This window comes from Podarcis pityusensis (genome assembly GCF_964106645.2).
Source record: "Podarcis pityusensis genome assembly, chromosome: 11".
NCBI classification, from domain to species: Eukaryota; Metazoa; Chordata; class Lepidosauria; order Squamata; family Lacertidae; genus Podarcis; species Podarcis pityusensis.
This window is the reverse complement of record NC_138036.1, coordinates 21,609,331-21,625,063: the sequence shown is the minus strand read 5'-3', so window position 1 is coordinate 21,625,063 and position 15,733 is coordinate 21,609,331. Positions and strand designations below refer to the sequence as shown.

The following is a 15,733-nucleotide window of genomic DNA, read 5'->3' as shown; positions in this document are numbered from 1 at the left end:
CCACTACGAGATATATGGAATTTTAGACTAGGTCAGTGATTATTATTTCTTTCTTTATTCATTGCCTTACACTCCAAAGATCTCAAGGCAACTTACATGAATGCAATGAAACATACAAAAGTATGTACAATAAAATACCATCTGCTTGCAATGCTACAATATGAAAACAATGAGCTAATGAAACAACACCTACAGCAGCAGGAAAACAACAACAATCAAATTCCAGCCTTTGTCTGGAGCTGACTAGAAGACAATAAAAAACATTAAATTAGAGGGAAATGTTATTTATTATTTATTTATTTTCTTTATTGAATTTCTATACCGTCCTTCCTCCAAAGGAAACAATATAAAAACACAGAAATGCACAACATAGTAGCATACAAAAACGATACCCTCCCCATCAGTTTAAAAGGCCATAGATTGCTTCATTAGGCAAAGGCCTGGGAGAAGAGGAATGTTTTTGCCTGGTGCCTGAAGGTATGTAGCGAGGGCGCCAGGCGAGCCTCTCTGGAGAGAGCATTTCAAAAGTGGGGAACCGAAGAAAAGGCCCGTTCTCATGTTGCCACCCTCTGGACCTCTCACAAGGAAGCCCATAAAGAAGGGCTTCAGATGATGATTGCAGGCTCTGGGTCGGTTTACAAGCGGAGAGGCAGTCCTGAGCCATTTAAGGCTTTATAGGTAAAAACCAGCACTTTGAACTGAGCCCAGAAACTAATTAACAGCCAGAGTAGTCGGAACAGGATTGACATTATATGTACGTATAAGCAAACCCATTTATCACTGTAATTTATATCTTAACTCATTTGGATGAACTGCACTGAAGAAGGGACCCAAGAAAAGGTTATAGTTTCCCCACTGACTGCCAAACAAGCTATATTTTATATTGCACCTCCAGCACTTACCAAAAATCCTCCAGTTATTGAGTTTCTTACTAGGGTTAATCCTAGATTCATATACTTCTTTATCTCAGTGGCATTTGGGACACTTGCGAAAGCTAAAAAGACACAATACAACAATACACACAATCAAGAAAAATTCAAGCTACCATTTTCAATGTAAGCAGCCAGAACCCTGTATATCTCTTACCTATGCCCCATATAATCCCCTAAAACAATACATGTGTGCTCTCTTAATAAGCATCATCTGTGAACTATTAGAAAAAGAAGAAGAAGAAGAAGAGTTTGGATTTGATATCCCGCTTTATCACTAACCGAAGGAGTCTCAAAGCGGCTAACATTCTCCTTTCCCTTCCTCCCCCACAACAAACACTCTGTGAGGTGAGTGAGGCTGAGAGACTTCAGAGAAGTGTGACTAGCCCAAGGTCACCCAGCAACTGCATGTGGAGGAGCAGGGACTCAAACCCGGTTCACCAGATTACGAGTCTACCGCTCTTAACCACTATACCACACTGGCTCTCAAAAATTGTTTGTGGCAAGTATCCTCCATTCATGAAGTTGCTTTCCCCCAGAAACTCAGCACAGGGAGCAACTTAGGACCTTACTGTTCTGACTACCATTTGAGGCCGGGATAAATAATGCAAAAAGCTTTATTTTTAGTAATAGAAGGTTATGTATTTCATTTATTTAGTACCGTCATTAGATCCCGCAATTCTTCCATCATAGGACTCAGGATAGCATACATGAGGTTCCCAGGGAATCTCCCATCCAGACACCAACCATACTCAATCCTGATTAGCTGCATCATGTGCCTTCAAACCATGCCCTGGTTTGCGTTAAACACATTGAGCTACTGAGCACAACACAAGCTCAAATAAATGTTCCTCACTTCTTATCTAGGGACTCTAATTCTATCACACAGTCCATGTGCATTTCTTCCCAACTTGTGGCAAATTGTCATAGATTTCTGCCATGTGCAGAAATTCGAGTTGGCACCCCCAGCAGTTGCGATGATGTGCTCAAAGTTTATTCCTGCACTCGGCAGCCAAAATATATGACCATACATGCTATGTACAGATCTTTCACAAAACAAAATGTAGGTTTTCAGTCTCTAAATAGAACTGAGCCTACATATATGTAGAGATGACAGCAGAGCCATCCCTGTTTAGCAATTATGGGTGGTGCATTGTGTTTTTATAAGCTATAACCAACTTTGGGTGGATAAGAAATAATAATAAGAAGTACAATAACCAAGATGATGCTTACGTATGCTGAGGTCCATGGAAAGAAAGGCAGGCTATACAATTTATTCTTTAATTTATTTGCTGAATTTAGAACTTACTCTGCAAGTTCATCTTTGAACATTGGGTTCCCGGTTGATTAACATCACACTTATACACATCGCCCATTCTGTTTCCTGGATATCCACTCCAGGGTGAACCAACAAGCAACCTGGAAAACAGACATATCTTTACAAACTGTATGGTCATTTCAGATGAAAGACTCTACTCTGAAAACAGTAATTGAAAGTATGAGCTCAAGGTTACTACAATAATTATCTTTATGATTATTTCTTTGGTCTCTGTAAAACAAGGGTAGTCAACATGCTGCACGCCAGATGCTGTGGACCACAATTCCCAACAGCACAGCCAATGGTCAGGAATCATGGGACATGTAGTCCATAACATCTGTCATGCAAACATACTGAGTATTCATCATATGGCAGAAATGTATTTATAATTTTGCGTTCCTTCTGGCCAATTCATTTTTTACATGGTAACATCTAGCCAATTTTACTACCTCATTTTCACTTGTGTGAGTGACTTGCTTCAACTAGGGAGTAGGCATTATTGTTGGCATCCATCCACCTCAAGAGACAATGGAGTGCACCTCCATGGGTGACGTCAAACCGCTGTGTTAACAGCACCAGAGTGATCTCTCTGGGGCAGAAGCCTGGGCAGTGTTTATGGAGGTCCTGGGCTGCCTAGATGACAAGACCTGACTCTCAGCCTCACTGATATGGTCCAAAGGAAAGCAGAGCAATGCATTTGGCACCAGTTGGGCTGCAAGAGTTGCAGGAAGGAGGTGTACAAGGCACCATTCAACTGTCTTAGGGACTCTACTCCCAATTTCTGTAGCTTACTCCTTAGCCTTTTCTTCTCATGAAGATATCCCACAAGGCTGTGGAGGTTTAGGATCAGAGTTTTCCTTCTCCTAGATGTGCTACCTTTCCAGGTTGATGAGCCCCATCTGCCCCTTACTTCCCTCTATAGCACATGCAGAAACTGCCTTCTTGACCATTGGACCCACTATTGATCTCATCCACTCAATGCACTAGAGCCTGTCTTCACATGCAGGGAAAGTCCCTAATTCACCAAGGGTTTGGGACCCTAGTGAGTAGGCATTAGTGACAATATAATTATTACTTGAGGCACACCTCCCTCTCTGCAAAGAAGGGTTAAATCTTTGCTATGCAAACAATGAAATCAGTAGTAAGTAAAGGTTACTTACTATTCCAGTAGTGGAAACTTGGAAAATCTGTCACTGTGACTATTTCCAAGTTAACACCCAGAAAACTCCCCCCACCCACCCAAAAAAGTTCTCTCCCTACACCACATGGTCACTCAGAAGAGTGAGCTTTGAAAGGGTATTTTTATATAGCAGTACACCAAATCATGACCCTGTTGATTAAAATGATTTCCAGTTTGTGAAGCTTTTTTAAAATCCAGAACAGAAGAACATAAAATACCTTGAAAGTCAACTTGATTTTTAAAAACAACATGACAGAGAGAGAGAGAGACAGAGAGACAGAGAAGATCTCAAAAGAATATGGAAACATCTATCTTAGTTTCCATATCTATACAGATAATTAAGTACAGTTAATCTCAGAAGCTAAATTTACTTATTTGTTTATTTCAGGGTGGGGAACCTATGGCCTTCAGATGGGCTTTTCAATGCCCATCACTCACAGACAGAATAGCCAAGGGTCTGAGACGTAGGGAGATGCATTTCAGCAATACCTGGAGGGTCACTGGTTCCCCATTCTCATATAATTTGGCTTGCTTGCTGTTTACTTTATACTCTGATTCTGCTGTTCTATGAACTTCCTGTCCTACCTTACACAATGCTATGACTAAATGTACAAGACTACTGTAGAGTACTATTAGTCACCTTTCTAAGCATCATTCCACTAAATATTCTTTTAATGGGTCTGGATTTTAGGAAGTCAACAGACGCAACTGCAAACATACAGGAGACCGTGGGAGGGAAAAGATGAAAGTGCAATGAGTTACTTGTAGGAGCCAAATTGTGACGTAGCTCCGAATCAGAAAAGGGTGCAGCACAAAGTCAACTTTAAATCCTTTGCAAACACAAAGTTGAATTTGAATCCTTTGCAATCTGCAGTTGTTGGCACTCCTTTCTCTTTTCCTTGCATTGTTTTAAAGAAGAAAGTTGACAAAGAAATTAATCAACAAGCCAAGGTGATGCAATTTAGAAGCACCAGTTAATTTCTATTGCCAGGGTGGCCCAATCAGGAAACACTCACTGAACAAGCAAAAAACCAACACCTAAAAAGTTTAGCGTAGACTTTTAAATTCAACAGTTCTAGTTCTGAAAACCCCCATTTTCAATATGTTGTTCTTATGTGGTAAAATATTAGCACGAAAAGGTCAGATTAGCATTACTAGGGGTTGCATCCAATGGTAGTTTGCCTTAGCACAAGGGTGGGAAACATTATTTTACAGCCCAAGGGACTGTCCCTCATGGACAATGCTCCAGGGCCTGCAAGCCAGTCCTGGCATGGCTGGAGGCAAAAGCAGATGGAGCATCACATGCCTTTGTCCAGCATGTCTTATTTCCACCATGCAGAAGTAGAATTTCTACGCCTATGCCCACACACTTCCCTCTATTCAGGCAAGCAAGAGGCATCAAGGACACATTCCAGGAAGGCAAGATGAGCTAGCAAGATGTGTGGCCTGAGGAGAGCCCTATGGGTCAGAGAGAAAAGTCATACTTAACCCCTGGGCCTGAGCTCAACTGCTCACTGGGGCAGGTATCTTTCAGGTATCCTGAAAGATTACATCCTCCCCTACATAACCAACCGATTTGCAGAAGTTCCCAAGTTTGATCCCCAGACTCCCATCAGAAATTGTCAGTGTAGACAATAGTGAACTAGATGGGCTGCTGGGTCTGATTCGGTATAAGGCACCTTCCTGTGTTCCTAATATAGTTGCCCTTTGCTTTTCTCCCTGCACTATGAATGAAGAGCAGGAAATGCTTACCATTTGCCTTCTTGATTTAAAAGCTGTTGGACTGTATATCCGAATTGTTCACTCGAGGGGCCAGAAAATACTCTTGCTCCTTGGAGCCCAACGTTGTATGCTTCACAGCGGTTTTCAAAGATGCCTATTGAGAGGAAGAGTAATTTATATGACCATAACAGAACAATTAAGAAAATAAGCCAACGTACTCCTGGTTCTTCATGCCAGTTCTGCTCAGCATGTGGGTATACAGGGCTTTTTTTTTGAGCCAGAATTCACCGGAGCTCAGTTCTGGCACCACTCAGGTGAGTGCCATTGCCATTATAAGAGAACAAGGCCTCAGTCATGGTGAGTTCCGGCACCTCTTTTTCCTAGAAAAACAGCACTGCGGGTATATATCTCATTTCCACAACTGCGCTGGGAAAGGCGCCAGCATAAGAACACAGGAAGGGCCTCGTTGGATCAGACCAAAGGCTTATCTAGTCCAACATTCTGTTCATATCAGACATCCAACCAGATGCCCAAGCAGGGCATGGCACATTAGTGTATTCCCACAAATGGTATTGGGGCTGAATAAAGCAGCCAGATTTTTTTATTGTTCTAAATACCGTATTTTTCGCACCATAGGACGCACTTTTTCCCTCCTAAAAAGCAAGGGAAAATGTGTGTGCGTCCTATGGAGCGAATGCAGGGGGGAGGCAGGGCTGGGGGGGGAATATTTTTTTATTGATTTCCCCCCCCCCCCTAAAAACTGGGTGCGCCCTATGGTCCGGTGCGCCCTATGGTGCGAAAAATACGGTAATAATAATAATAATAATAATAATAATAAATTTTATTTATACCCCACCCTCCCCAGCCAAGACCAGGCTCAGGGCAGCTAACACAAGGTATAAAAACAATTGATTGAAATACAACTTAAAAAACAAGATTAAAATACAACATTAAAATGCAGCCTCAATAGAAACTCAAATCAAAAACTTTTGGGGGGATGAAAACGTCAAGTCTTCATCCAGACTGGTCCTACGTGGGCCAGAAAAAAGCCAGGGAAGTCCCCAAGTAGGAGTTCCATCACAGAAGGAGAAAGGAAAAAGGACAGAGGGGAAGGGGATCAAGTTGATTCCAAGCCAAAGGCCAGGCGGAACAACTCTGTCTTACAGGCCCTGTTGAAAAGACAGTGTTGAAAAGGCCCTGGCTCTGGTTGAGGCTAATCTGATATCCTTAGGGCCTGGGACCTCTAGGGTGTTGCTATTTATGGACCTTAAGGTCCTCCACGGGGCATACCAGGAGAGGCGGTCCCATAGGTACCATAAAATGAAGCTTATGGAAAGTACCGTATTTTTCGCCCCATAGGACGCACCGGCCCATAGGATGCACCTAGTTTTTTGGGGGGGAAATAAAGGAAAAAATTTTTATTTCCCCCCCAGGTGCGCTGCGCTAATCCCGAAGCTTGGGGCATGCGGAGCTCAGCGCGCCCCAAGCTTCTGGGTGCCGGCAAGGTCTCCGCTAACCGTGGGAGAGCCACGCGGCTCTCCCACGGCTAGCGGAGCGCTGCGCTAATCTCAAAGCTTGGGGCATGCGGAGCTCAGCGCACCCCAAGCTTCCGGGTGCCGGCAAGGTCTCCGCTAGCCATGGGAGAGCACTCGGCTCTCCCACGGCTAGCGGAGCGCTGCACTAATCCCGAAGCTTGGGGCGTGCGGAGCTCAGTGTGCCCCAAGCTTATGAGTGCCGGCAAGGTCTCCGCTAGCCGTGGGAGAGCTGGGTCTCCCACGGCTAGCGGATAGCTTCCTGAAGCCTGGAGAGCGAGAGGGGTCAGTGCGCACCGACCCCCCTCGCTCTCCAGGCTTCAGCGAAAGCCTGCATTCGCCCCATAGGACACACACACATTTCCCCTTCATTTTTGGAGGGGGAAAAGTGCATCCTATAGGGCAAAAAATACGGTATATGAGTGCAGCAGGGACACAGGGAGCTGTGATTCATTGGATTAGGATAGCCTGTCCAGTGGTAGTTCTTCAGGGGACTCATGCCAGTGTACTGGAACAAGCAGAGATCACCAGTGTCGAAGGAATGAAAATACAGTATGATTAGTTTCATCCATATGAATCATTCTGGCTTACCTAGGCTATAAACATAAGTCATTCTCATTATTTCAGTTTGATATTTGTTGTTGTTGTTTGGTCATTTAGTCGTGTCTGACTCTTCATGACCCCGTGGACCAGAGCACACAGGGCACTTCTGTCTTCCACTGCCTCCCGCAGTTTAGTCAAACTCATGCTGGTAGCTTCGAGAACACTGTCCAACCATCTCGTCCTCTGTCGTCCCCTTCTCCTTGTGCCCTCAATCTTTCCCAATATAAGGGTCTTTTCCAGGGAGTCTTCTCTTCTCATGAGGTGGCCAAAGTATTGGAGTCTCAGCTTCAGCATCTGTCCTTCCAGTGAGCACTCAGGGCTGATTTCCTTAAGAATGGATAGGTTTGATCTTCTTGCAGTCCATGGGACTCTCAAGAGTCTCCTCCAGCACCATAATTCAAAAGCATCAATTCTTCGGCGATCAGCCTTCTTTATGGTCCAGCTCTCACTTCCATACATCACTACTGGGAAAACCATAGCTTTAACTATACGGACCTTAGTTGGCAAGATGATGTCTCTGCTTTTTAAGATGCTGTCTAGGTTTGTCTCAGTTTGATATATTTCTGAATAAATAGCCTCTGTACTCCTGAAAACAACCTCTGTAAGTGGATGGGCATGGTCAAAGACACTGGCTTCAATTCCTCATGTGAAAAACGGAAGTGACAGCACTCTGCCTCAAGGGATGGTTTTGCCTACATAGGATCTTAAAATGCTGATTCTGTAAGTGAAGGATGGGCGTACAGCATCCTTGAAATACAATTGTCCAGCCACTGCTTAAGTATCTCCAACAAAGATGAGCTTGCCTCCCAAGGCAGTCAAGCTGCTCTTCCTGTTAGGAAGTCTGTCCTAATGTTTATCTGAAAGTGGCTTCCTTTCCATTTCCTCCCACTGGTTCTAGTCCTGACCTCTGAAGAAACATAGAAGAAGTCTGTTCCGCCTTCTGTGTGCCCTCCAGACTTTTGAAGACATTACAGTAATTTCCTCTTCTCATGTGATCAAGCTGAATAGACTTAACTCCACCCCCCTTGCATGGTCCTGCCTCCACCAACCATTTTACACCAGCATAAAGTCATCCAATCACAGCTCAGTTGGCTGAGTCCCTGCTCTCCAGGGACAAGGGTTTTGCATCTGTATAGCTCCAGCTGAGCCAAGATGTTGGGCTTATGCTGGCATAGCTCAGCTGCACAGGGGATTGGCTGGCTTAAGACCAGATCCTAACTTCCTTATCCCGATAGGTCTTGGGTTTGTATTGTCCTGTCAATACAGCAGTTTCAACTGTTCCTCAGACCCTATGGGGACTAGAATGGACCACTCAGCATCCTAGTTGCCTCCTCTGGGCAAGCTCCAGTTTGTCAATGTCCTTCTTAAAATGTGGTGCCCAGAACTAGTAATATGTAAAAGGTATTACATAAATGAGAAACAGCAAGCAACAAAGCAAGATAAGAGGTGTCTTCAACAGTATGCAGAATTAGGACTCAGTTAAAGGTAAAGGGACCCCTGACCATTAGGTCCAGTCGTGACCGACTCTGGGGTTGCGGCGCTCATCTCGCTTTATTGGCCAAGGGAGCCGGCGTACAGCTTCCGGGTCATGTGGCCAGCATGACTAAGCCACTTCTGGCGAACCAGAGCAGGGCACGGAAACACCGTTTACCTTCCCACCGGAGTGGTACCTATTTATCTACTTGCACTTTGACGTGCTTTTGAACTGCTAGGTTGGCAGGAGCAGGGACCGAGCAACGGGAGCTCACCCCATCGCGGGAATTCGAACTGCCGACCTTCTGATCAGCAAGTTCTAGGCTCTATGGTTTAACCCACAACACCAATATACAAATGTGACACTAGATGGTGACAATCAGCTATGCAAAATTCAACATATATTTCAAGATGTTTTTTTAAAAGCATTTTCAGTGTGTTCTTTTAATATGTGTGTAGATTCCACCTTAGTTATAACAGCAGAATGCACTTTGCACACAGTATGCTTTTTAAGGATCAGAATGTAAACACTCCAGGCTAACAATAAATGGTACACCCTCCAGGCTATCATTTTCTCTGCTAAAGGAAGTCTCTGAGACTATTTAACAGGGTTATCGTCCACTAGCTTTTACTCAGAGTAATCCCACTGAAAATAATGGGTCTAAAGTTGGACATGGCCAGCAATCTTAATGGATCTACTTTGAGTAACAGTCAGTTGAGTTCAGCCCTTAATTATGAGGCTGTAGTCAACTAAGTCCTACTCAAAGTAGACCCATTGAAATTACGGAACCTCTTAGCCATATTCATTAACTTCAATGGGCCTACTTTGAGTAGGACTAGCATTGAATACCATCTGTTCTATGGAACTCATGATATAGGGTGGGATTCACCAAACAAAGCCACAGGGGCTTGTGCTCATCCAATGGGTCTTTCTCCCAGAATTCTCTCGAGGGGAGGGGATCAGAACTCCCAGCACAGCTTGTAGGGGGAAGGGGAAAGGGAAGACAGGCAATTCCTTCCAGCAAGCTGGCAATGCTTGTGCAGACAGACCTTTCTTCACAGAGTGACGTTGAACTCAGCCCACAGGAAGCAAATTCAACAAAGCTGGAGCATGTTAGCTTTTATTGCCCACAGGAAGTAATACAGTAATAACACTAAGCATATCTATATATGGGCTCGTACAAAATTGCTACGGAGTGAAATAATTTGTCATCTAAAGATAAACCACCAAAAAAGCACACAACCCCACTTCCTGTCTCATTAACTGCTGGACTGGAATTGTGTAGGAGGACAGCAAGAGACATAATAATGCAGTCATTTTCCAAACAGTCCTCCTTGAAATAGTCACAACCACTTACAAATCTTTTACTGACGTTTCAGATACAAGGGGTTGGTCAATGAGCAGCTCTTGGAAAATAACCACTGGGCTCCTGTGGGGAATTGTACAACTCAGACTGAAAGCCCTGAAGGCCAGGCACTGTTTTCCTTACTCAATATAACACAAGGGCAGCTGATCAGAGAAGAATTGTTTGTTTCTTTTAAGAGTGGTGACCCTTATTAAGATGCATAGTATATGCACATGGCACCCACAGTTTATATGTTGATTGGTTCAAGCTGCGCCCAGTGGCCAAGGAAGACCTCATGAAAATAAAATGAAAACAGGGAGATCTGATGAAGCAACTAGTGTTTCCAAGAACGAAACACTCAGATTTGTTGTGGGAATTGGGGACTTTTTAAAATGAGGACACAAACTGCTTAGATATAAGAGCTTCCTGGACAACACAACGGTTTGGCATTCCCAGGCAAGTCAAGGCTATGCTGTGTTGACAGTCTGGACTGAAGATGTAAACTGTTTTTTAAAGTCTTGGGTTGGTAGTACTCTATGAAGCTCCAATGTTTGCCTGCTATCACCAACAAATGGTATACTTTCAGCTGATTTTTAAGATGTATTCTTGTTTGTAAGTGAGGCTTTGGGACTACAGCTTAGCATATTTTTTATAAAATTATAGACCTGTTTCCCATCAGCACACAGTTAAAAATATAGTCATGTCCTTTATTGTTATCAATTAGTAATGCCTCCCCCCCCCTTTCAAGCCCACTATGTTTCCAGCATTCAATGAGCATGGACCCTTGCTTAGCAAACGCTGAATTTAAAAGCTGAATTTATAGCTGTCTTTAGCTACAACCAGCTAAGGTCAAGTTCATATGTGCATCTGACTACAACAGCTATGTCTTTTATGTGCGAAGCATCCATTAGAGATCACAGAAAGAACATTCATATCCCCCATCACTTTAAACACTTGAAAAGTTCACACGTCTAACAGTCACCATCTCAATTATCTATTCGGTGCCTATTTAGGGCCTTCTATTTCCAACAAGACTTTAGAATGAAGATTTTAATGCCAGTCTGTGTCTGTGCGAGACCTGAAATTGTTTTTACTGTGATTGTTATTATGGTTAAATTGCTTGGGGATGTTTTACTGGAAGCAATTCATAAATGAAACTAAGAAAGTAAACAGCTTTCCTGAGCCACCTGCCACCTTGTTAAAGACTCCACCATGATTTCCTGACTTAACCCTGTTCCATCCCCACCACTTGTCAGCCCCTGACTTTTTCTACCTTCCTTACCTCCATAAATCATAATAATAATATAATAATATCAAATTATTATTTATACCCCACACATCTGGCTGAGTTTCCCCAGCCACTCTGGGCGGCTCCCAATTGAGTATTAAAAACAATACAGCATTAAATATTAAAAACTTGCCTAAACAGGGCTGCCTTCAGATGTCTTTTAAAAATAGGATAGTTGCTTATTTCCTTGACATCTGGGAGGGCGTTCCACAGGGCGGGCGCCACTACTGAGAAGGCCCTCTGTCTGGTTCCCTGTAACCTCACTTCTCGCAATGAGAGAACTGCCAGAAGGCCCTTGGCGCTAGATCTCAGTGTCCGGGCTGAATGATAGGGGTGGAGACGCTCCTTCAGGTATACAGGACTGAGGCCGTTTAGGGCTTTAAAGGTCAGCACCAATGCTTTGAATTGTGCTCGGAAATGTACTGGGAGCCAATGCAAATCTCTGAGGACCAGTATTATATGGTCCTGGCATCCACTCCCAGTCACCAGACTAGCTGCTGCATTCTGGATTAATTGCAGTTTCCGGGTCACCTTCAAAGGTAGCCCCACATAGAACACATTGCAGTAGTCCAAGCAGGAGATAACTAGAGCATGCACCACTCTGGCGAGACAGTCTGCGGGCAGGTAGGGTCTCTGCCTGCGTACCAGATGGAGCTGGTAGACAGCTGTCCTGGACACAGAATTAACCTGCGCCTCCATGGATAGTTGTGAGTCCAAAATGACTCCCAGGCTGCGCACCTGGTCCTTCAGGGACACAGTTACCCCATTCAGGACCAGGGAGTCCCCCACACCCACCCACACCCACCCGCCCCCTGTCCCCCCTAAACAGTACCTCTGTCTTGTCAGGAGTCAACCGCAATCTGTTAGCCGTATCATTCCTGTATACTGTATAGCATATTGCTGCAAGTGCACAAACAAATAAGAAGCCATTGTCATCAGAGCAGTCACCAGTGCACACAGACCCATTCTAAATTCATTGACGTTTGTGACAACAATACAGGCTAGAATCAACTATCTGTGCTTAAATTATGTGAAAGGACCTAGATCCTTTTCAGATGAGAGATTTCCCACCTCGTGCCGCAAAGAACTGGATCAGACCCAGCACTTGAAGGTTGGTATCCAACGCTACTTGACCCAATATCACCTACAAGAGCTCCAGGTGTCCCTGAACATGGGAAAGAGGCATTTAATGGACTACCTTTATATGACTGAAGCAGAAATAGATTTTATTATTATTATTATTATTACTTCTTCTAAGTGTTCACCATGGTTTCCACTTATTAAAACGATGCACTTTCAAGCCAGATATTTGATAAATCTTCCCTCTGCCTCATTAAGAGTCACCTTCACAGAACTACGCTTTCAATCTATGCCCTCAGTGGTTCTAGATGGGTGATGCAACGGAATACCTTATGAAAAGAGAGTCTGTCTGTGTGGGCAACCATGTGCAGAGGACATTTGCCATTACTTACTACAATGTCCAGTACAGTGGTACCTCGGGTTACATACGCTTCAGGTTACAGACTCCGCTAACCAAGAAATAGTACCTCGGGTTAAGAACTTTGCTTCAGGATGAGAACAGAAATCGTGCTCTGGCGGCGCGGTGGCAGCGGGAGGCCCCATTAGCTAAAGTGGTGCTTCAGGTTAAGAACAGTTTCAGGTTAAGAACGGATGTCCGGAACAAATTAAGTACTTAACCCAAGGTACCACTGTATATACAGACCCAAGAAACTGATTCATAAAACCCTTTTCATGAAGGAAACAAATCTAACCAGGACGGAGAGGGTGAAATGGCAGTTGAGTGATACTGATGACTCCGTGACTTATAAGGTGGCTCTCTATGCCTTGGCAGCTAGGAAGATTAAGAACTGAATGGGTTAGTGGTCAGTTACAAAGGGGACTGTGAGATCTAATTTGCACATTTTATTTGAAAATTATTTTTTATTCTGCGTGACAATAAATTTTTGGTGGATTTAATCATGGTTCTACTGCATATGTAGTGACTGCTTTTTTTCATTCTTTGGATGTTGCCATGGCCTTTGGCTAGCGCAATAAAAATTATTAAATTAAAAAATTAAAATCATTGAAGTTAGATGAGGTCTCCTCTGAATTAGAGTTTTGTATGGATTATTATGAGAGTCTGCCTGCAATTAATCATGCTGCAAATGGTTTGAGAGAGTGCTCCTAAATCACAACTTGAAAACTAGTCTTTATAAAAACCAACTGGAGGTGAAGAGCTGTCCTCATTCTTAATCAATTTGGCAAGATTTTGTTTATGACCTGATCCAGTGAATCCAAACAAATGAAGTGAAACATCGTGACAGCGGTTGCCTTCCTAAGTAAAATGATCAATAACAGTAATGGTGCAGAAGTGAACTGTTTGCTAGAAATTATTTATAACTCTGTAGGTTTGCTGAATGTACACAAAATGTGATGCAAACGGAATGTGGGTATATTTTGTTCTAGGATTTTTTAACTGGTTTGTACTTTTGAATTAAATTGCAATGCTCAGGAAATCATATTTAATATCTGTACTAAAAAAAAAAAAGCGAGCTAAGTTTGCTTCATACTTATTTTTAGCCTCTAAACAAATAAGGCCTTCTTCTTTTTTAATTTACATTTATAGAGTGCCAAGTCACTGAGCATCTGAATTTCAAGCAAGGAATAATACTATACAGATCTACAAGCTAGGATTTTTTGCTAGTACTGTGACACTTAGATTTCTCTCAATTGAATTTACATATCCTTCTCTCCTCAACCTTCCCTTCTTACCTTCCTGTACTTTGTACCCTGTACACACCTGTTAGTAACACCAGGTGCTTATTTCCTATTTCCTACTGTTGAATGGCAGTTGTCAGAGTACAGTAAGGCATTGTTTTGCTGGATAACAGCAAAAGTCAATTGACTTTATGTGCAACTTTCTAATATTGTGCCAGAAAAATAACTTAGAATCACAGAATGATAAAGCAGCTCGGTGCAGGAATCTCACAACTACAGCATCCCTGACCACATACCCTCCTCCTGCATAGCTATTAAGAGTTGGACTGGGAGACCAGGGTTCAAATCCCCACCTGGCCATAAGGTTTACTGAGTGGTTGTGAAAAGGTAGGATATAAATGTTATAGACGAATAAATAACAGTTCCAGCAAAGGAGAGTCCAACACCTTTATTTAAAAATAGTAAGCATATAAATATGATTTAATATTTATATTTACATTCCAATTTTCCAACAAAGAAGCTCACAATAATCACAATACCATTAAAAACAAACATTGCAACTACTATACTGTTAAACACAATAACATAAATAAAGAAAACAACAACAAATTCAGCAAAATGATACAATTCAATAAAGTCGTAGTAATTCAAAATGTCAGAAATCATTCATCAAAATGATTAATACTATTCAATAAAGTCGTAGTATAGGCAGCAACCATTTTGCGGGGCTGGTCCGTTAATGGCTCCCGCATGCGTTGGTGGAGCCCATGCCCTGCCCCCATTCTGCCCCAGTTCCACTCCCTTCCAGGTCCCAAAATACCCATGTGTCAGTGGCCACGCATCAATTGGACATGTGCAGAATGCTCACCGCCATACAAATGGTTGGGTCCAAAGAAGTCCGAACATGTATGCAAAGCATTTCCAAGTGACCACTTGGAAGCGGACAGGGGAAGGAGAGAGAAGTGATTTTTAATGTTTGAAGTTTTATTCTGAATGTTTGAAGTTTAATGTTCTGTTGAAAGCCGCCCAGAGTGGCTGGGGAAACCCAGCCAGATGGGCAGGGTAGAAATAATAATAATAATAATAATAATAATAATAATAATAATTTGCTGATGTTCCCTTTGTGTTGTAACCTCATGCTGCACCTCATGGAATTATGAAGCATTGCCCTCAAAAGGAAGTAAAGGAAATGTGTTTCATCATACTGAAACCAGCAGAAAAAAAACATTTCTGTACATTGTTTGTCTAAAATACTTTTAGGTAAACCTTTCAGGATTATGAAGTATTGGATTGCCTCTAATCCAGCCTTAAACCCCAAGCCAGCCTTCAGAAAACGAGGAAGAAAATACAGATATTACAGGTAACAAAACAAAACGCATAAAATATCCTGGTAAGGCTGGCTTTGCTGCCAGCTCCAAAAATAGTAGTGCAACCACACAAAAATGCAATGTGTTTCTGGTAGATAAATAATAATAATAACATGAGTATTCATAGTCGCACCCATCACAAACTTGCTTCCTTCAGGTTATCTCCTTTAAATGGAAGCTCTTACCAAATGCATCAGAACGTGTTTCCTCATCCCCAAACCAGAAGAAATACATCCCTGTGCCATGTTTTATCTAGA

The 15,733-nt window shown here is 42.8% G+C and overlaps 1 protein-coding gene across 2 annotated transcripts in view; it reads right to left on the bottom strand.

The window, feature by feature from the left end:
* The window catches only part of ITGA2 (integrin subunit alpha 2), a 62,472-nt gene that overhangs the window by 40,290 nt on the left and 6,449 nt on the right, over window positions 1-15,733 (bottom strand). The window contains exons 1-4 of one of the 2 annotated variants that reach the window (XM_080972351.1): window positions 15,662-15,725; window positions 5,180-5,303; window positions 2,239-2,348; window positions 903-994 (exon numbers count right to left, since the gene is read on the bottom strand). In XM_080972351.1, the coding sequence (XP_080828477.1) occupies window positions 903-994; window positions 2,239-2,348; window positions 5,180-5,303; window positions 15,662-15,710 (375 nt within the window). In that variant the 5' untranslated portion in view covers window positions 15,711-15,725. Of the gene's footprint in view, window positions 1-902; window positions 995-2,238; window positions 2,349-5,179; window positions 5,304-15,661; window positions 15,726-15,733 lie in introns of those variants that run through there. The other variant, XM_080972350.1, reaches the window with a different exon arrangement.